This window comes from Balaenoptera musculus, chromosome X (assembly GCF_009873245.2).
Source record: "Balaenoptera musculus isolate JJ_BM4_2016_0621 chromosome X, mBalMus1.pri.v3, whole genome shotgun sequence".
NCBI classification, from domain to species: Eukaryota; Metazoa; Chordata; class Mammalia; order Artiodactyla; family Balaenopteridae; genus Balaenoptera; species Balaenoptera musculus.
Window position 1 is genome coordinate 57,002,891 of NC_045806.1, and position 23,414 is coordinate 57,026,304.

The 23,414-nt window shown below is 35.7% G+C and overlaps 1 protein-coding gene across 1 annotated transcript; it reads left to right on the forward strand.

Annotated features, from left to right (window-relative positions):
- Nucleotides 1-840: 840 nt before the first annotated feature.
- On the forward strand, nt 841-1,305 carry LOC118888141 (uncharacterized protein KIAA1143 homolog). The gene has a single exon (XM_036839070.1). The coding sequence runs from the start codon at nt 841-843 to the stop codon at nt 1,303-1,305; it is 465 nt and encodes a 154-aa protein (XP_036694965.1).
- Nucleotides 1,306-23,414: the final 22,109 nt, after the last annotated feature.

The following is a 23,414-nucleotide window of genomic DNA, read 5'->3' on the forward strand; positions in this document are numbered from 1 at the left end:
ACAAACAAAACACAAAGTTAGCAGAAGGATGGAAATAATAAATATCAGAGAGGAAATAAATAAAATAGAGATAAAAAACAACAGTAAAGATCAATAAAACCATGAGCTATTTTTTCAAAGATAACCAAAATCAAGAAACCTCTAGCCAGGCTCACGAACAACAAAAGAGAGAGAATCCAAATAAACAAAATAAGAAATGAAAGTGGAGAAATAACCAATGCTGTGGAAATATAAAAAAATCATAAGAGAATACTATGAACAGTTATATGCCAACAAACTGGACAACCAAGAAGAAATGAACAAGTTTCTAAAAACATACAGCCTATCAAAATTGAGTCAAGAAAAATCAGATAACTAGAAGTGAAATAGAATGTATAATTAAAAAAAAAACTCCTTGCAAACAAAAGTCCAGGACCAGATGGCTTCACTGGGGAATTCTACCAAACATATGAAGAAGAACTTACACCAATCCTTCTGAAAATATTCCAAAAGACTGAAGAGGAGGGAACACTCCCAAATTCATTCTATGAAGCCACCATCACCCTGTTGCCAAAACCAAACAAAGGCACTACAAAAAAAGAAAATTATATGCCAATGTCTTTGATAAATATAGATGCAAATATTCTCAACAAAATATTAGCAAACTGAATCCAACAATACATAAAAAGGATCATACACCATGATCAAGCTGGATTCATTCCAGGGTTGCAAGGATGGTTCAACATATGCCAATCAATCAATATGATACACCACACTAACAAAAGAAAATACAAAAACCATATGATCGCTCTGTACAGTCTCCAGGCGGCGGGGGGGATCCTGTTTTTCCCTAGCGCGGCTATGAGCAAGCAGAACGAGGTGTCGTACGTGCGGCCAGCCGAGCCGGCGCTCCTGGCCCGCTTCAAGGAACGGATCGGCTACGAGGAAGGGCCCACAGTAGAAACCAAGAGAATCCTGCTTCAGCTCCCAGGTGAAGATGGTGATCACAGTGACAAAGAAGATGAACAGCCCCAGGTGGTGGTTTTTAAAAAGGGAGACCTATCAGTTGAAGAAGTCATGAAAATTAAAACAGAAATAAAGGCTGCCAAAGCAGATGAAGAATCAGCTGATGGAAGAATTATGTATCGAAAACCAGTCAAGCATTCCTCAGATGAAAAATATTCCAGTTTAACAGCAAGCTTAAAAAAGAAGAAGACAAATGAAGAAGATGAAATAAATAAGCAGGGTTCCGTTAAAAAAAACTCACGAAAGCAAATCAAAAATAGTAGCCTCCCTTCTCTTGACAATGAAGATGAAAATGAATAAGTGTAAATAAATATTTTGGACTTCGTCTTCTTTAAGAACATACTGGGTATTTTTTAAAATAACATCTATTTTTCCTATTATAATACAAGTTCAGGGACTTCCCTGGTTGTCCAGTGGTTAAGACTCCATGCTTCCACTGCAGGGGGCACAGGTTCGATCCCTGGTTGGGGAACTAAGATTCCATAATATGCTGCACGGTGTGGCCAAAAAATAAAAATAAAACATAAAAAGAATACAAGTTCATTGGAGAAAATTTAGAAAATACAGAAAACATTCAGTAAGATAAAACATATCTATCCATCAATACCGTTTTGACCTGAACTGCTAACTCTCTAGACATTAACTACCACTAACATTTTGTTATTTCCTGTGTGTGGGATGTTTGTGTATGTAAATTATATTTTTCTAAACAAAATTGTGATTGTATTCTGTATGTTCTCAGTCCTGCTTCTCACTTGACATTGTATCACGAGCATTTTTCTAGGTCAGTAAAATTCAAAATCCTGACATTAATAGCTACAGAGGATTTTGTAATTAAACAGATCTTGTGTTTTGTCTTCCTCTTCAGCAGAACCTCACTTTGGATGAGGGAGATGATCATGTGCCTAGTTACTAATACTTCCCCAGCTCCTGCTAAGGGTAGCCATGTGACAGCTCTGGTAAGTTAAGAGATATAAGTGGATCTTGAACAAGTAAGGATCTAATACAGGTGACCATGATACAAGTTAGGATCTACTGAATCACATGGTGACTATTATTGATTACATGGTTAAAAAAAAAAGATACAAGTGGAAGTCTGCTTACTAGGTTTTTTGATACAAAAGGACAGATTTGGAAAGCATGAACCTTTGTCCTCTCTCCATCCTGCCTGGAGCACAAACATGAAACCAAGAAGTACCAGAGCCATTCTGGGGCATGAAGAAGACAGCCACTTGTTCTGGGTGGTACAGTGGAAAGACTCGAGGAGCTTGGATCATGATGGCATGCCTGGAGGAGCTGCTGTACTAGCCTTGGACTTACTGATACATGAGGATAAACACCCTCTTAGTTAAGCCTCTGTCAGGTTTCTGTCACATGCAGCCTAATGATACAGTGGTAGAATGTGTGTGCACAGAAATCTCCAAGTGTATTTCTGATGATTTCCTTAGAATGAGTTGCTGGAAGCAGAATTACTAGATCAAAGTATTCGAATATTTCTAAAGCTTTTCGTGCTTTCTTTCAAATTGCTTCCTAGGTGGTTTTTACCATTTTATTCATACCATGTACAAGAGCCCACGTCACCTCATCCATGATGCATTCAATTTGATGCTTTGAAAATGGTGTTTAATAGTTATATTTAACTGGCATTTTCTTTGACTGACCAGGGAAGCTAAACTGTTTTTCATGTTACCTATCAATTTTCCTCATTACTGCAAGTCAACCAAGACTGGAGACTTGTCAAGATCCCATTCTTCACCAGCCAGAAATTAGGAATTTCAGAGATTCCATGTTATGAATTTGGTGCCACATCTATCTTTCAGCCACTTTAAGACCTAGTGTAAAGAATCCTCAAAAGTGATTCATGTGAGTGGGCTAGTGAGTCCTGAAATAGGCTCTAAATTATACAAACTAGTCCAGAAGCCATTCCTAGTACTATCTTTAATGTATACTCACTTGTAACAAGCCAGGGTTTTTTCTAATCTGTATCATTGCTACATCTATTCTTGTACCAACACCCCACTGCTTTAATTACTGTAAATTTTAGTATGTCTTAGCATTTACAGGTGGGAGTCTTCAGAGCAGGGACTTTGTCTTACCTCTGTATCCTCAGTACCCAGAACAGTACCTAACATACTAAAAGCAAAATAAATATAGTTAGAAAAATTTAAAAAAAAACCATATGATCAACTCAATAGATGCAGAAAAAGCATTTGATAAAATTCAACATCCATTCATGATGAAAACTCTCACCCATCAAAGTGGGTATAAAGGGAAAACATCTCAACATAATAAAAGCCATTTACGGCAAACCAACAGCCAACATAATACTTAATGGTGAAAAGCTGAAAGGCTTCCTGCTAAATTCAGGAACAAGACAAAGATGCCCATTCTCATCATTTCTATTTAACATAGTACTGGAAGTCCTAGCCACAGCAATCAGACAAGAAAAAGAAATAAAAGGTACCCAGATTGGAAGGGAAGACGTTAAACTGTGACTATTTGCAGATAACATGATATTCTGTATAGAGAACCCTAAAGATTCCACACAAAAACTATTAGAACCAATAAATGAATTCCACAATGTAGCAGGATACAAGATTAACATACAGAAATTGGTTGTATTTCTTCACGCAAACAATGAAATATCAGAAAAAGAAAGTTTCAAAAAATTCTGTTTAAAATTGCGTCAAAAAAAAATAAAATACCTACAAATAAAATTAAACAAGGAGGTGAAGGACCTGTATGCTGAAAACGATAACACACTGATAATGGAAACTGAAGATGATTCAAAGAAACGGAAATATATCCCATGCTCTAGGATTGGAAGAATTTATGTTGTTAATATGGCCATACTACCCAAAGCAATCTACAGATTTAATGTGATCCCTATCAAAATATCCATGATATTTTTCACAAAACCAGAACATATAATCCTAAAATTTATAATGAACCACAAAAGACCCAGAATTGTCAAAGCAATCCAAAGGAAAAAGGACAAAGCTGGAGGCATAAACCTCCCAGACTGCAAACAATACTACAAAGCTACAGTAATCAAAACAGCATGGTATTGATACAAAAACAGACATATAGATCAATGGAACAATAGAGAGCCCAGAAATAAACCTACACACCTACGGTCAATTAACCCTCAACAAAAGAAGCAAAAATACACAATGGAGACAAGACAGTCTCCTCAGCAAGTGGTGATCGGAAAGCTGGACACCTACATGTAAACTGAAAAAATCAGAACACCATATATAAAAGTAAGCTCACACCATATATAAAAATAAGTGCAGAATGGTTTAAAGACCTAAATATAATATATGACACTGTAAAACTCCTAGAACAGAACATAGGCAAAACATTTTCAGACATAAATAATAGCAATATTTTCTTAATTCTGTCTCCCAAGGCAAAAGAGAAGCAAAAATAAACAAATGAGACCAAATCAAACTTAAAAGCTTTTGCACACTAAGGGAAACCATCAACAAAACAAAAAAACAACCTACAGAATGTGAGAAAATATTTGCCAATGATGTAACCAACAAGGGGTTAAATGTCCAAAATATAAAAAGAGCTCATACAACTCAATATCAAAAAACCAAACAACTAAATCAAAAAGTGGGCAGAAAACTTAAACAGACATTTCTCCAAGACATACAGATGGCCAAAAGGCACATGAAAATATGCTCAACATCGCAAATCATTAGAGAAATGCAAATCACAACCACAATGAGGTATCATCAGTCAGAATGGCTATCATCAAAAAGTCTACAAATAATAAATGCTGCAGAGGGTGCGTAGAAAAGGGAACCTCTTATGCTGTTGGTGGGAATGTAAACTGGTGCAGCCCCTGTGGGGAAAAAGAACAAAATAATGCCATTTGCAGCAACATGGATGGATCTCGAGATTCTCATACTGAGTGAAGTAAGTCAGACAGAGAAAGACAAATATCATATGACATCACTTATATGTGGAATCTAAAAAAATGGTACAAATAAACTTATTTACAAAACAGAAATAGAGTTACAGATGTAGAAAACAAACATGGTTACCAGGGGGCAAGGGTGAGGGAGGGATAAATTGGAAGACTGGGATTGACAAATACACACTACTATAGATAAAATAAATAATATGGGCGTACTGTATAGCACAGGGAACTCTTCTCAATACTCTGTAATGACCCATATGGGAAAATAATCTAAAAGAGATTGGATATATGTATATGTATAACTTACTCACTTTGCTGTACAGCAGAAACTAACACAACATTGTAACTCAACTGTATTCCAATAAAAATTTTTTTAAAAGAATGACTATACTACACAAAGCAATCGACCGACTCAATGCAATCCCTATCAAACTACCAATGGCATTTTTCACAGAACTAGAACAAAAAATTTCACAATTTCTATGTAACCACAAAAGACCCCGAATAGCCAAAGCAATCTTGAGAAAGAAAAACGGAGCTGGAGGAATCAGGCTCCCTGACTTCAGACTATACTACAAAGCTACAGTAATCAAGACAATATGGCACTGGTGCAAAAACAGAAACATAGATCAATGGAACAGGATAGAAAGCCCAGAGATAAACCCATGAACATATGGTCACCTTATCTTTGATAAAGAGGCAAGAATATATAATGGAGAAAAGACAGCCTCTTCAATAAGTGGTGCTGGGAAAACTGGACAGCTACATGTAAAAGAATGAAATTAGAATACTTCCTAACACCATACACAAAAATAAACTCAAAATGGATTAAAGACCTAAATGTAAGGCTAGACACTATAAAACTCTTAGAGGAAAACACAGGAAGAACACTCCATGACATAAATCACAGCAAGATCCTTTTTCACCCACCTTCCAGAGAAATGGAAATAAAAACAAAAATAAACAAATGGGACCTAATGAAACGTAAAAGCTTTTGCACAACAAAGGAAACCATAAACAAGACAAAATGACAGCCCTCAGAATGGGAGAAAATATTTGCAAACGAAGCAACTGACAAAGTATTAATCTCCAAAATATATAAGCCCCTCATGTCCCTCAATATCAAAAAAACAATCCAATCCAAAAATGGGCAGAAGACCTAAATAGACATTTCTCCAAAGAAGATATACAGATTGCCAACAAACACATGAAAGGATGCTCAACATCACTAATCATTAGAGAAATGCAAATCAAAACTACAATGAGGTATCACCTCACACTAGTCAGAATGGCCATCATCAAAAACCTACAAACAATAAATGTTGGAGAGGGTGTGGAGAAAAGGGAACCCTCTTGCACTGTTGGTGGGAATGTAAATTAATACAGCCACTATGGAGAACAGTATGAGGTTCCTTAAAAAACTAAAAATAGAATTACCATATGACCCAGCAATCCCACTACTGGGCATATACCCTGAGAAAACTGTAATTCAAAAAGAGTCATGTACCAAAATGTTCATTGCAGCACTATTTACAATAGCCAGGACATGGAAGCAACCTAAGTGTCCATCGACAGATGAATGGATAAAGAAGATGTGGCACATATATACAATGGAATATTACTCAGCCATAAAAAGAAACAAAATTGAGTTATTTGTATTGAGGTGGATAGACCTAGAGTTTGTTATACAGAGTGAAGTAAGTCAGAAAGAGAAAAACAAATACCATATGCTAACACATATATATGGAATCTAAAAGAAACAAACAAACATGGTTTTGAAGAACCTAGGGGCGGGACAGTAATAAAGACGCAGACGTAGAGAATGGACTTGAGGACTTGGGGAGGGGAAGGGTAAGCTGGGATGGTGAGAGATTGGCATGGACATATATAGACTACCTAATGTAAAATAGATAGCTAGTGGGAAACAGCCGCATAGCACAGGGAGATCAGCTCAGTGCTTTGTGCCCACCTAGAGGAGTGGGATAGGTAGTGTGGGAGGGAGATGCAAGAGGGAGGAGATATGGGGATGTATGTATACATATAGCTGATTCACTTTGTTATACAGCAGAAACTAACACACCATTGTAAAGCAATTATACCCCAAAAAAGATGTTAAAAAAAAAACCTGCCAGATATGTAATCAAGCTTTATTATTAACTGAATAATTGTACAAGCATGCTAACATAGTACAAACCTGTAAAAAATAGAAGCTATATTTTAAATTTGAAATCTAAAAATATAAACACTTAATTTATCAAATTTTCCTTTTGAAACTGATTATCTTCTTGATTTGGAAATAGAAAACCGAAACTTTTTCTTCTACACCAATATGTCAATGTCCATGCATACTGATAGGGAAGAAGTAGATACCTAAATGGAAATTTCGATAATGTTAGCAATAAGAAAGTAGATGAATGACTGACCAAAAGCAGTAAGTGTCTACTACATCTGATATTCCATATTTGTCTAATTAGAATTTAGTACCACACTATAGCGCAGGTCAATTTGTAGTTCTTTATTCACATTAGTAATATTAATTGAGAAAGGCAAAATAAACAATATTTTTCACTATTATAATGTTGGAAATCAGAAAACATATTCTTAAGAATTCAATCTTCAAGTCCAAAACTTTGAGTATGTAGTTCAGGTAATCACTTCCATCTTTGGAAACCAATTTCAGCATAGAAAAGTGAGTCATGAAGAACCTAGTGGCAAGATGGGAATAAAGACACAGACCTACTAGAGAATGGACTTGAGGATATGGGGAGGGGGAAGGGTAAGCTGGGACAAAGTGAGAGAGTGACATGGACATATATACACTACCAAACGGAAAATAGATAGCTAGTGGGAAGCAGCCGCATAGCACAGGGAGATCAGCTCAGTGCTTTGTGACCACCTGGAGGGGTGGGATGGGGAGGGTGGGAGGGAGGGAGATGCAAGAGGGAAGAGATATGGGAACAAATGTATATGTATAATTAATTCACTTTGTTATAAAGCAGAAACTAACACACCTTTGTAAAGCAATTATACTCCAATAAAGATGTTTAAAATAAATAAATAAATGAATAAATAAATAAATTTTAAAAAGTGAGTCAGATTAGTCCCTGCCAAATGAGTTTCCCAAAGAAACGACTTCACTAAGAACATGTGAATTTAAATTTACATTCATTTACTTACTGCATTTGTGGAGAGATTCAGAGTGTTTACATGAGTTGTCATATTCACCACAGAGGTCAAGTCTTTGAGCTGAGGCAGAGGTTTTTCCCGTAGATGACGTGAATAAGTTTAATTATTTCAACAGTTCAAAAAGATCTCTTTAGCACCTGTCATGAATGCTGTTCTGCATCACCCAGATATCCCCTTCAACACTAAAATATTGATTTCCAGGTTGCTCTTTAGGAATTACCTAGGCTGAAGAGAGCTACCTCATCCAAGGTTATGGCCCCTTCCCAAGGCAGCTGGCATCCAATGACTAGTAAACACTGGGCTAGACCTGGTTTTCTCACCCTAACGGAGGACAATTCTGAATGGCCATCCCAGCTTCAGAGCATCCCATGGGGTAAAGTTGAAGCCTTATGGTGACTTTACATCAGCCCAACTTCTCCCTTTACCTAGTCCTGCCTCCTTTCCTTTCCCTCATAGGTGTTGATCCTCAGACCACCCCTGTACATTATCTGTACACTAATATTTACACCCCATTATCTGTACACTAATATTTACACCCCTGTAAATTATCTGTACACTAATCTCCATCTTTAAAATCCGCTTCTAGGGCAACCCAACCTGTGACAGCACCACATCCCCTTAAGCTCCAACAGGTAGAGGCAACTACTCTACTGTGCATCAAATTCACCCAGCAAAGCAATAATCTCTGTTGAAGCCACAGAAGAGTATCCAGTATACATGTGTTATTACTACATCCACATGTTTCAGTTTTAGCTTTTTAGCACAGTGTTTCCTGGTAAATTATATAATTAATAGACTTGTCTTATATTCTTAAAAAATACTTCCACCTTGGATTTAAGTTCCAAATCAAGATTTATCCTAATAACTAACCATTGCAGAAATATCTCCTGTAGTCACACTTAAAGTTTTTTTGATCAATCTACATTAAACTTATACGACACAGGTACCATGTTCAAAAGTTCTGTCTTATCAAAATTTTCATTGACACCACAAGTAAATATGCTTTACTGTGCAGTATTACATATGTCCATGCAACAGAAACACCACAAATAACTCTTTTAAAGCAACCTGTCTGATAAATTATCAGTCATACCTTCAACATGCCAAACAACAGCATTTCTGGTTAGATTTACACTTGAAACTTAAGAATACATTTTATGACTCACTCAGTAGACACACTTTTGTAAACTTGTCATCTTTAAAAGGGTTTAACGCCTGGGCAATTGTTTTCCTTAATATAAAACTATATAACTGCATTTCACAACAGGATAGCTTATTTTATTAACTTTCCAAAATAAACCTGGTTGAAATTTCAGTCCTGTTATTGAATTTGATAAGCTTTCATTACACTGCTTTTGTGTATACTAGCCACAGTTTCTACTTTATTTCATTTCATAATGAGCTATTAAGTTGTACTCATTTGATACCAACACACTTTTTTGCATATTAAACACAGGAATATTTTTTTACTTCCTTTCAGTCTAGCTTTCATTCCCTCACTTTTGATAGAGATGTGGATGCCATGAACATTTATTTTCCTCTTATATCTGCTATAAGAATAATGACACAAAGAAGATGATAAATGACAACTTGACACACAGGATATGGGAGAAAATAAGGCATTGTGGGGACTATGTCAAACTGGAGAATACATGTCCCACGTCTGAAGGTAACAACTGCCACTTGGTTCTAACTGATTATTGCTTAGTGGGAATATTGACCAAGTGTTTCCAGATTTTTTTCAATTTTTTCAAGAGAACTCAAAAATCCAAATTGTTATGTGAAATTGTTAAATGCTGGCAATTAATGCATCCCTATGCAACATATCTGTGGTCATATCCAGGTCATAGGTCCACTGATTTGCAAACTCACTCTTATGTGATAAATTCCTTTTGAATGTAGTATTGGGGGGATAAGTTTCTCAGTCTTGAAGTCTGCAAAATTCAGAATCTCTAGAAATTAAACAAGCCTTAAGCAACCAATGAATCACAGAAGAAATCACAAGGGAGATTAGAAAATACTTAGGGAAGAATAAAAATGAAAACACAACATACCAAAACTTATGGGACACAGAAAAAGCAGTGCTATGGGAGAAATTTATAACTATAAAAGCTTACATTAAAACAAGAAGAGTCTCAAATCAACAACCTAACTTTAGAACTTAGGGAATTAGGAAAAGAACTAAACCAAAAGCTAGCAGAAGGGAGGAAATAATAAAATCAGAGCAGAAATAAATGAAATAGACGCCAGAAAAAAACAATGAAATACTCAATGAAACTAAGAGTTGGTTTTTTTAAACGATAAAACAGACAAACCTTTAGCTAGATAGTTAACTAAGAAAAAAAGCGAGAAGACTCAAATAAATAAAATCAGAGATGAAAGAGGAGACATTAGGACTGATGCCACAGAAATCAAAAGGATTGTAAAAGACTACTACTAAAACTTATACACTAATAAATTAGATAACCTAGAAGAAATAAATGCATGAATTCCTAGAAATATATCATGTACCAAGCCTGAATCATGAAGAAATAGAAAACCTGACAGACGTATAACTAGTAAAGAGATTGAAGCAGTAATCAAAAACTTCTAACACAGAAAAGCCCAGGATCTGATGGCTTCACTCATAAATTCTACCAAATATTTAAAGAAGAATTAATGGCAGTTCTTCTCAAACTCTTCCAAAAAATTGAAGAGGAGGGAACACTTCCATACTTATTTATGATGCCAGCATTACCCTGATACAAAAACAGAAAAAGACACTATGAGAAAAGAAAACAACAGGCCAATATCACTGATAAATATAGTGTAAAAATCCTCAACAAAATACTACCAAACCAAATTCAACAGCATATTAAAAAGATCATACACCATGACCAAGTGGGACTTATTCCTGGGATGTAAAGATGGTTCAAAATATAAAAATCAGTAAATGTTATATACCACATTAACAGGATGAAAGATAAAAATCACATGATCATCTCAACAAATGCAGAAGAATCATCTGAAAAATTCAACACCCTTTCATAATAAACACACTCAACAAGCTAAGGGTAGGAAACTACCTCAACATAATAAAAGCCATATGTGGGACTTCCCTGGTGGTCCAGTGGTAAAGAATCTGCCTTCCAATGCAGGGGACATGGGTTTGACCCCTGGTCAGTGAACTAAGATCCCACATGCCACAGGGCAACTAAGCCCACGTGCCACAACTACTGAGCTCACACGCCTCAATGAGAGAGCCTGCGTGCCACAAACTACAGAGCCCATGAGCTCTGGAGCCCGCACTAGAGACAGAAAAACCTGCACCCCACAACTAGAGAGAAGCCCTGCACGCCACAACAAAGTGCCCATGTGCCGCAACAAAAAGATCTCGCATGCCTCAACACAGATCCTGCATGCCGCAACTAAGGCCCAATGCAGTCAAGAAAGAAAGAGAGAGAGAGGGAAGGAAGGAAGGAAGGAAGGAAGGAAGGAAGGAAGGAAGGGAGGGAGGGAGGGAGGGAGGGAGGAAGGAAGGGAAGGAAGGAAGGAAGGAAGGAAGAAAATAAATTTTTAAAAAAAGCCATATTGGAAAAACCCATAGTGGACATCATACTCAATGGTGAAAGGCTGAAACTTTTTCCTCTAAGATCAGGAACAAGGCAAGGAGGCCTGCTTTAGCCACTTTTGTTCAACATAGTATTGGACATCCTAGCCAGAGAAATTAAGCAAGGAAAAGAAATAAAAGGCATCCATTCAAATTGGAAGGGAAGAAGTAAAATTATCTTTGTTCATAGATGATTATGATCTTATATGTAAAAAACCCTAAAGATTCCACAAAAAAGTATTAAAACTAATAAATGAATTCAACAAAGTAGCAGGACACAAAGTCAACATGCAAAACTCAGTTGCATTTCTATATACAGACAATAAACAATCTGAAAAGAAAATTAAGAAAACAATCTCATATACAATAGCATAAAAAATAATTAAGCATTAACTTAAACAAGGAAGTGAAGGACTTGTATGATAAAATCTGCAAGACATTTCTAAACAAAATTAAAGTACATATAAATAAATGGAAAGAAATTCCATGTTCATGAATTGGAAGACAGTATTGTTAAGATGCCAATACTATCCAAAGTGATCTACAGATTAAATGAAGCCCCTATCAAAATCCCAATGATTTTTTTTGAAGAAATAGAAAAATTCATCCTAAAATTCATATGCAATCTCAAGGAATTCTGAAGAGTCAAAATGATTCTGAAAAAGAAGAACAAAGCTGGAGAACTCATATTAACTGATTTCAAAACTTACTACAAAATAACAGCTTAAAAAAAAAAGCAATGGAAGAGAACAGAATACACAGAAATAAACTCACATATATATTCAAATGATTTTTGACAAGAGTGCCAAGACCATTCAATGGGGAAAAGACAGTCTTCTCAACAAATGATGCTGAGAAAACTAGTATCACATGCAAAAGAATGAAGTTGGACCCTTACTTTACACCATGTACAAAAATTAACTCAAAATGGATCCATGACCTAAATGTAAGACCTAAAACTATAAAACTCCTAGAAGAAAACAAAGGGGAAAATCTTCATGTCATTGGACTTGTTAATGATTTCTTAGATATGACACCAAAAGAACAGGAAACAAACAAACAGAAAAACCCACAAATTGGATTTTATGAAAAATTTTAAGTATTTTGCATCAGAAGGCACTATCAACAGAGTAAAAAGGCAACCCACAGAATGGAAGAAAATATTTGCAAATGATTTATATGATAAGGGATTAATATCCAGAATACATAGAGAACTCCTAAAACTCAACATTAAAAACCAAACGACTTGATTAAAAAATAGGCAGAGGACTAAAACAGACATTTCTCCAAAGAAGATATACAAATGGCCAAAAATGACATGAAAAGATGGTCAACATGACTAGTCATTAAGGAAATGCAAATCAAAACTACATGATCCCACCTCACACTCATTAGGATGGCTACTAATATATTTTAAAAAAAAAAGTTGATGAGAATGTAGAGAAATTGGAACTCTTGTGTACTGTTGGTGGGAATGCAAAATGGTACATCCACTGTGAAAACAGTATGACAGTTCCTCAAAAAATTAAAAATAGAATTACATTATCCAGCAGTTCCACTTCTGGGCATATAACCAAAAGAATCGAAAGCATGTTCTCAAAGAAATATTTTTACACCCACATTCACAGCAGCATTAGTCATAATAGCTAAAACATGGAAGTTTTATCTTCCATCAGTAAATACATGGATAAGCAAAATGTGGTATATACATACAATGGAATATTCTTAAGCCTTAAAAAGGAACAAAATTCTGACACATGCTACAACATGGGTGAAACTTGAGGACATTATGTTAAGTGAAATGAGTCAATCACAAAAAGACAAATACTATATGATTCCACTTAAATAACGTACCTAGAGTAGTCAAATTCATAGAGATGAAAAGTAGAATGGTGGTTGCCAAGGACTGGGAGAAGTGGGGAACAGAGAGTTTATTGTTTAATGGGTAAAGAGTTTCAGTTTTGCAAGATGAAAGAGTTCTGGAGATGGACTGTGGTGATGTTTGCAGAATATGAATGTACTTGTTACCAATGAAGTGTACACTTTATGATTAATATAGTAAGTTATGTGTATTTTACCACAATAAAAAAAACTGGGAAAGAGTTTTATTGGGACACAGCCACCCACATTTGTTTATATATTGTCTATGGCTGCTTTTGCACTATAATGGCAGAGTTGAGGAGTTGTGACAGAAACTGTGTGGCCCACAAATCTAAAATATATACTATCTTGTCCTTTAAGAAAAAGTTTGCTAATCTGAATTAAATGAAGACAGGTGGGCATGCCTATGAACTCTGAGGATGACATAAACTGGGAGGAGTAGTTAATATACTGCATGACAGAATCAAAATTCACAAAAATCAGAACTGAAAAAAAATAGGCTGTAACAATCAGGTTGAAACTTAACAGCTTATGAAGTATGTATGAGATAACAGAAAATATATGTTGGTCTCTGCCCCCGATTCTTAGAACTGAGCTTCTACAGCCCTTGTAATTTCCTAAAGTGATAAGAACACTAGGAGCATTGTTAAAATATCCATACTGCCCAAAGCAATCTACAGATTTAATGCAATCTACAGATTTAATGCAATCCCTATCAAAATACCCGTGACATTTTTCACAGAACTGGAACAAAAAATCCTAAAATTTATATGGAACCACAAAAGACTGCAAACAGTCAAAGCAATCTTGAGAAAAAAGAATAAAGTTGGAGGTATCACACTCCCTGACTTCAGGCTCAGGCTATACTACAAAGCTACAGTAATCAAAACAGTATGGTACTGGCACAAACACAGACACATAGATCAATGCAACAGAATAGAGAGCCCAGAAATAAACCCACGCACCTATGGTCAATTAATCTACAACAAAGGAGGCAAAAATATACAACAGAGAAAAGACAGTCTCTTCAACAATTGGTGCTGGGAAAACTGGATAGCTACATGTAAAAGAATGGAATTAGAACATTTTCTCAGACAATATACAAAAATAAATTCAACATGGATTAAAGACCTAAACATAAGACTGGAAATTATAAAACTCTTAGAAGAAAATATAGGCAGAACACTCTTTGACATAAATAGTAGCAGTTATTTTTTTGGATCTGTCTCCTAAGGCAAAGGAAACAGAAGCAAAAATAAACAAATGGGACCTAATTAAGTAAAAGCTCTTGCACAGCAAAGGAAACCATCAACAAAATGAAAAGATAACCTACTGAACAGGAGAAAATATTAGCAAATGATATGACCAATAGGGGTTAAGATGCAAAATATATCAACAGCTCATACAACTCAATATCAAGAAAACATACAACCTGATTTTAAAAAGGGCAGAGGACCTGAATAGACATTTTTCCAAAGAAGACATACAGATGGCCAACAGGCACAAGAAAGATGCTCAACATCACTAATCATCAGAGAAATGCAAATCAAAACCACACTGAGATGTCACCTCACACCCGTCAGAATGGCTATGATCAAAAAGACCACAAATAACAAATGTTGGTTAGGATGTAGAGAAAAGGGAACCCTCTTGCACTGTTGGTGGGAACGTAAATTGGTGCAGCCACTGTGAAAAACAGTATGGAGGTTCCTCACAAAACTAAAAATAGAACTACCATATGATCCAGCAATTCCACTCCTGGGTATATATTCAAAACAAACAAAAACACTAATTTGAAAAGATATATGCACCCCAATGTTCATAGCAGCATTATTTACAACTTCCAAGATACAGAAGCAACCCATCAACAGATAAATGGATAAAGAAGATGTGGTATATATATAAAATGGAATGTTACTCAGCCATAAAAAAGAATGAAATCTTGCCATTGCAACAACATGGATGGACTTAGAGGGTATTATGCTTAGTGAAATAGGTCAGACATAGAAAGACAAATACTGTATGTTATCACTTATATGTGGAATCTAAAAACTCAAATGAATGAATGTAACAAAACAGAAATAGACTCACATATATAGAAAACAGAATAGTGGTTACCAATGAGGAGAGGGAAGGGGGTAGCGGCAAATAGGGGTAGGGGATTAAGAGGCACGAACTACTATGTATGAAATAAATAAGCTACAAGGATATATTGCACACCACAGGGAATATAGTCAGTATTTTATAATAACTTTAAATGGAGTATAATCTATAAAAATATTGAATCACTATGTTGTACACCTGACACTAATATAATATTGTAAATCAACTATACTTCAATTTAAAAAATTAAAAAATTAAACAAAACAGTGGTTCTCAGAACCACCTGGAGGACTAATATAGAATACAGAGGTCTGGGCTTGTTGGAGTAAGGTAGGGCCTGATCTCTCTGTTTTTACCACATTCCCTAGTGATTATTTTTTAATAAGCTTTATTGAGGTATAATTCACATACCATACAATTCATCCATTTAAAGTATATGATTCAATGGTTTTTAGTATATTCCCAGAGTTGTGCAACCATCATACAATTTTAGAACATTTTCATTATACCAAAAAGAGACCCCGTGCCCATTAGTAGTTACTCCCCATATCCCCCCAATTCTCGAAGCCCTAGGCAACAACAAATCTACTATCTGTTTCTATAAATGTGCCTGTTCTGGAAATATCATATAAATGGAATGATACAATATGTGGTCTTTGTGACTGGCTTCTTTCATTTAGCATGTTTTTAAGGTTCATCCATGTTATAACATGTATCAGTACTCTGTTTCTTTTTATTGCCAAATGAGTATACTATATTTTGTTTATCTTTTCATCAGTTGATAGACATTTTGGTTGTTTCCACATTTGATTATTAAAAATAATGCTGTTATGAACATTCATATACACGTGTTTGTATGGACACGTTTCCTCTTTAACTTAGGAGTGGAACTGCTGGGTCATATGGTAACTCTATTTAACTCATTGAGGAACTAACAGGCTGTTTCCAAAGTGGCTGCACCATTTTACATTCCCACCAGCAGTGTATGAGGGTTACAATTTTTCCACATCCTTGTCAATTTCTGTTATTATCTATCATTTTGATTACAGCCATCCTAGTAGTGCGAAGCAGTTTCTCATTGTGGTTTTGATTTGCATTTCCCTGACGGCTAACGATGTTGAGCATCTTTTCAAGTGATTCCCCAGTAACTCTGATGAACACTGAAGTCTGAAAACCACTAAGAGGTCTGCAAGTACGTTAAGGTCCCTTTTGACATTAATGATCCAAAGATAGAGCTACAGAGGTGTATCATTTGCAGAACTACATTTGCACATGCCTTCCTGTTCCACATGCCACTGGCCTGCAAGTTAACCTAGTCAACTCCTGTTTTATAAAACCCTATCTTACTCCTTTCTCATTTTATTTATTTTAAAAAATTTTAATATAAATTTTAAAATTGACTTGACTATGGATTGTTTAAATCATTTAAGAAGCAGTTCCACCTTCTAATTTGACTAGCACAATGGCAAATATTGTGCTCTGTGAATATGGATGGAGGGAGATAGATAGACAGATAGCTATAATTCAATATAACCTTAATAATGGAAACCTTAGAAAAATATTAGTCTTTAAAGAAAAGAAAATCATTTCTTCTATACCTTTCATGATCCATCAGCAGTTTAGCAATGTGCAGACAGAAGTCTAAAGACATGCCACGATGTAGTACTTCCATGACAGCTAACAAATAGAACAAAGGAAATAATCACATTAGTTTCACTTTTTAGGAACCTTAGCTATTTTCAATAATTTTCCTCTGTTCAAAATCTACTTTCTAAATGTTTGCCATATACCATGTCTTGCCTAACAATTTATCAAAGTCTTTTTATATAGCAATAATATCCAATGCTAGAGAGAGAGCAGTAAAACAGGCAAAGTAACTTTTTGAAAAGCAATTTGACTACTATCTGCTAAGAACACAGTGGATAAAAGCTTGGGATCTGAAGTCAGATCCATATTTGAAACCACTTTCCACTTTCATGGCCATAGGTTAAGTTACTTAGTTTTTCGGCACCTTAGCTTTGTCATCTGTAAAGTGGGGAACAAATCACCAATCTCTCAGGGCTGATGAGAGAGTTACATGAGATAATGTATGTAAATTACATAGCAAAGGACCTAGCACTTAGTAAGCATTCAGTAAATGAAAGTTGCTATTATTATTATTCCCTTTACTTCAGAAATTGTAGTTCTGAAAATTCATCTGAAATAAATGTGGGGAAATGTAATGAACAGGATATTCAAAGCAATATAAATTATAACAATAAAAAGGCCATATACTGAGTGTCCACTGTAGGGTAGTGATAAATTACTATGCAACCATTAAAATTGTTAAGTATGAAATAAAACTGTTTTTCATTTAAAAAATGAATATGCACCAATATAAAAAATGGTTATAAGATTAGTAAAAAACAAAATTGGAAAACAAAGGGTGTCTGTACTATATAGTCACAATTCTGTAAAACAAGCAAATTAATATAGAAAAATACTGAAAATAAATCATCAAATTTCTAAAAGTGATTGTGTTTAGATTTTTTATTCAAAAAATAACTAATGAGTGTATTCTCTGTGCCAGGAACTGTGCTTGGTGCTGGGAATCCAGCAGTGGACAAAACACACAAAAATCTCTGCTGCCAAGGAGCTGATATTCCAGTGGATGGTGGACAATGGATATTTTTAGTATTTTCCAAAAACTTCCTTAATGGGTATGTGCTATCTTTTCATAATAAAAAAGTTATATATTTTTTAAATTTCTACTTATCCTACTATAAAAAATACCAGTGAAGTTCTAATGAAAAACAGCAGTTAGGTTGACCATTCTTTTTTTTAAAAAAAAAAAATAAATGTATTTATTTTATTTATTTATTTTTGGCTATGTTGGGTCTTTGTTGTGCACAGGCTTTCTCTAGTTGTGGCGAGTGGGGACTACTCGTTGCAGTGCACAGGCTTCTCGTTGTGGTGGCCTCTCTTGTTGCAGAGCATGGGCTCTGGGCATGTGGGCTTCAGTAGTTGTGGCTCGCAGGCTCAGTAGTTGTGGCTCGCAGGCGCTAGAGCGCAGGCTCAGTAGTTGTGGCACATGGGCTTAGTTACTCCACGGCATGTGGGATCTTCCCGGACCAGGGCTCGAATCCGTGTCCCCTGCATTGGAAGGTGGATTCTTAACCACTGCGCCACCAGGGAAGCCTGGGTTGACCATTCTTAAAGTATTTTCATTAGCAAAGAAATGAACAGATTATAAAAATGCAAGCTTCATATATACTTTTTTTTAACATTTATTTATTTATTTATTTATTTTTGGCTGTGTTGGGTCTTTGTTGCTGCATGTGGGCTTTCTCTAGTTGCGGCAAGTGGGGGCTACTCTTCATTGTGATATGTGGGCTTCTCATTGCGGTGGCTTCTCTTGTTGCGGAGCACGGGCTCTAGGCGCGGGTTTCAGTAGCTGTGGCTTGCGGGCTCAACAGCTGTGGCTCGCGGGCTCTAGAGCACAGGCTCAGTAGTTGTGGCGCACGGGCTTAGTTGCTTCAGGGCATGTGGGATCTTCCCAGACCAGGGCTTGAACCCGTGTCCCCTGCATGGGCAGGCAGATTCTTAACCACTGCGCCACCAGGGAAGTCCCCATATATACTATTAATACAAAGTGAAAGATAATTTTATTATTTTAAACTATAGAAAACTTAAATTCATGAAGTTTCCTAGTTTGTAATCTGATGCTGCAACTCTATCACGAGCATCTAGATTGAGTTAAGTAAAAACAATCTGGAAATAAAGTATAATTTCATTTTAAACTCTGTTTCTTTTCCACATTTTGATAAAAAACTGTAATGGGGAATTCTAGTCCAAAATTAATCAACTTCAAACTAGGTGACTCCAATAATCTCTCTGATCTTCCCATATTATATTAGCTTGAATAAGACTATTCCTTTAATTGGTTTGTTGGTTTGTTTATTCCTGTACTGCAAAAAAAGAGGAGTTGTCTTTCTGGCTCCTAATAAATTTTAACCTGTGTATATCTGAGCTGATACTGTTACCTAGAGATGCAGAATCCTCTATATATTTCAGCTTCTGAGGTCTCTTAGTGATTGGCTAATATTCTAGAAGTCACAGGAAGTTTCAGCAGTACTAAATTGGCACTAAATTTAGAGCAACTTCCAAATCTGATTACTGTCCTACTTATTATAAATTGTTATTATTTATTGGATAATCAGTTATTATACTAACATAATTTTATATAGTAAAAATAATGCAGCTCTATAATGCAATTAAATTTTTATGCAGTAAAAAAAAATAAAGCATGTATACATTAAAAAAATTTAGAGTAAATTATTTTTATGACTAAACATAATTGAAATACTGTTAAGGGGCCAGTGTGCATAGAGATATTATGCCTCACTTAATTCATCTATATAGTAGTAATAACAACAATAGTAGTAACTACAATAATAGGTAATATTTATTGCACACTAACTATGTACCAGGCATGGAACTAAATGCTTTACATACTTTTTCTCATAGGATTCTCAAAACAACACAGTGAAGTAGACATTACTATTACATTTCTTTTAAAGATGAAGAAACTGAAGCACAGAAAAGTTAAGTCACTTGCCAAACGACCCACAGCTGTGTATCACGATGTTTATGTTGTGATGTGTACATTCTAGTCCCTTGAGAATTTTAAAAAACAAATAGCAATATTTATACAAGTAATTATAAAAGGCACAGCATTACAAAGGCTTTTTCTATCAATAGGTTATCTTTCTTCATGGTGGGCAGGTTGGGCAGCTGCAATTTTCTGCTAGACTAAAGGAAAACTGATAGCTTTTATTCAGCTCTTTTTTTACTACTTGTTAAATTTGCTACTATTCTCTCTTCCTTCTCCTTTTCTTCCTGACTGACAATCTTATGTGCTCAATTTCCTTCTCAGTCACCATCAAATTATACCTATGCCAGTATACTACAAAAGATCTTACATTCAACAAATTGGTGTTAATATTTCAAAATTGTGTACTCTTCACACACAGAGATGTTACTTACCTGCAAGAAATTCTTCATTAGCTGTTTTATACTTCAAGAGGATTTTCATCTTTAAGGAAAGCCCAGCTTCAGTTAAATGTTCCTATTTTTAAACAAAGAAATCACAATGATATTAAAACTGTGAAATGTAAAAGACAATTTTCAAGTAATTGCCTGTTTTATTCAACCACAGCAAGATGTACCATGATCAAAGGAAATCAAAATTACAACAAATCAAATCATAACATCCAGTCTATTCCTGAGGATATTTTCTGATATTTTATTCAATCTAAATGAAATAGTAAAAGGAAAAGAACATGTAAACATTTCTATTGAGTGGCAAGCATTTAATGGCAAGGTCAATACTTAAACTGTGAGAATGTAAGACCATGTTCTTGTCTTGGTAAGCAAAACCCCAAACATCAATTAGGTTTGTTTTCTTTTGAGACTTTAATAACAACAAAGGTCCTTTGCAAACAATGGCTGAATGAAATAGAAAACATATTGTCTTTCCTATAGGATACGCCTATCATATTTACTATTAAATGGTTTTTCCAAGTCCTTGCTAGTTGCACCTGCTTCCACTTTTGCCTGACAGTGTACATCTTTAAACAGCAGTCTACGATTAAAAGTGCAGTCTAGGTTCACAGAATAGAATTTTTCTCTCTACAATGTCAATTAACCTCTACATGAACATTGTACTCATTAGCTCCAAGCTATGCAAAAAATTATAGCGATTCATGGGTGAGATGCCTGAAGAATGGAAAGTTAGGGAAAAAGTAACTACTGGTATTAAAAGCATTTGCAAATAAAGATAATATCAGTACAAAGAATAAACTAAGATTGCATTATAATTATAACTTATTGCATTACCACCTTTCCTAATGGGCATGTTGGAATATCTCTTGGGCTCAAGACATATTCCACATATTAGCAATGAACAATCCAAAAGTGAAGTTAAGAAAATAATTCCATTTATAATAGCATCAAAAAGAATAAAATACATAGGAATAAATTTTAAAAATAAGGGCAAGACTTCTATACTGAAAACTACAAAACATTATTGAAAGAAATTAAAGAAGACCTAAATAAATAACAACACATCCCATATTCCTGATTGGAAAACTTAATATTGTTCAGATAGCAGTAATCCCCCAACTGATCTACAGATTCAATGCAATCAAATTTCCAGCTGGTTTCTTTGTAGAAATTGACAGGCTGACCCCAAAATTCATATGAAAGTGCAAGGGATGCCAAAAAAATCTTGAAATAGAACAAAGCAGGAGGACTCATGCTTGCAATTCCAAAGTGGTATACCACTTTATACTAACATCAGCTGTGGATGAGAATCCCCAGTGTTCCACATCCTTGTCAACACTTGGAATTATCGGACTTCTAAGTTTTTGCCAATCTACTGGGTATTTTACCTACTTTAAGGTGTTCTTCTTATCTTCCTAGCCCCTTACTGTGAGGCTTTCCTAAGGTTCAGCTTCTATAAAAACTACTCCTTTTCCTACATTCTCTCCTTCAGAAATCTTACCCATTTTTCAGGCTACAAATATCATTTTAGGTAAAAAAAAAATCTGTTGCAAGATTTTTTGGGGGGTAACAGCTTTAATGAGATATAATAAACATACCATACAATTCACCCATTTAAAGTACACAACTCGGAGGGCTTCCCTGATGGCACAGTGGTTAAGAATCCGACTGCCAATGCAGTGGACAAGGGTTTGAGCCCTGGTCCGGGAAGATCCCACATGCCATGGAGCAACTAAGCCAGCGAGCCACAACTACTGAAGCCCATGCACCCAGAACCTCTCTGCTCTGCAACAAGAGAAGCCACTGAAACGAGAAGTCCACACACCGCAACAAAGAGTGGCCCCCGCTCACTGCAACTAGAGAAAAGCCTGCACACAGCAACAAAGACCCAACGCAGCTCAAAATAAATAAATAAAATTTTAAAAATACCCATGACATTTAAAAAAATAAATAAAAAAAAAATAATAAAGTACACAACTCGGGACTTTCCTGGTGGTCCAGTGGTTTAGAATCCACCTTCCAATGTAGGGGACATGGGTTCAGTCCCTGGCTGGGGAACTAAGATCCCACATGCTGCAGGGCATCTAGGCCCTGGTGCTACAACTACAGAGCCCATGTGCTCTGGAGCCTGCGCGCCACAACTAGAGAGCCTGCGTGCCGCAACTACTGAGCCCGCACACAATAACTAGAGAGAAGCCCGCATGCTGCAACAAAGAGCCAGTGTGCTGCAATGAAAGATCCTGTATGCCGCAACTAAGACCTGATGCAATTATGAATAAAGCTGCTATAAACAACCACGTGTAGGTTTTGTGTGTACATAAGTTTTCAACTCCTTTGGGCAAACAGCATGGAGTGCAATTACTGGACTACATAGTAAAAGTATGTTTAGTTTTGTAAGAAACTGCCAAACTGTCTTCCAAAGTGGCTGTACCAGTTCATGTCTTTTTAATATCCAATACGATGAAATGAGAAGTATGCATAAAGCATTTCTCCTGCATGTTGAAGTACCGTGGTAGCTGTTTCCAGGAAAAAAACACTTGTGTGATTATTTGAACTGCAAGCTGAACAAGCCACTTTTGTCAAAGAATACCATTTTTAGACAAACCTCAGTTATTCCAACATGGGTATTTGGCAGACATTTTCACAAAAATGAAAGAAATAGGTCTGTTGCTTCAA

Coding starts and splice junctions, on each gene's coding strand:
- LOC118888141 (XM_036839070.1), top strand. CDS start 841: ATGAGCAAGCAGAACGAGGTGTCGTACGTGCGGCCAGCCGAGCCGGCG.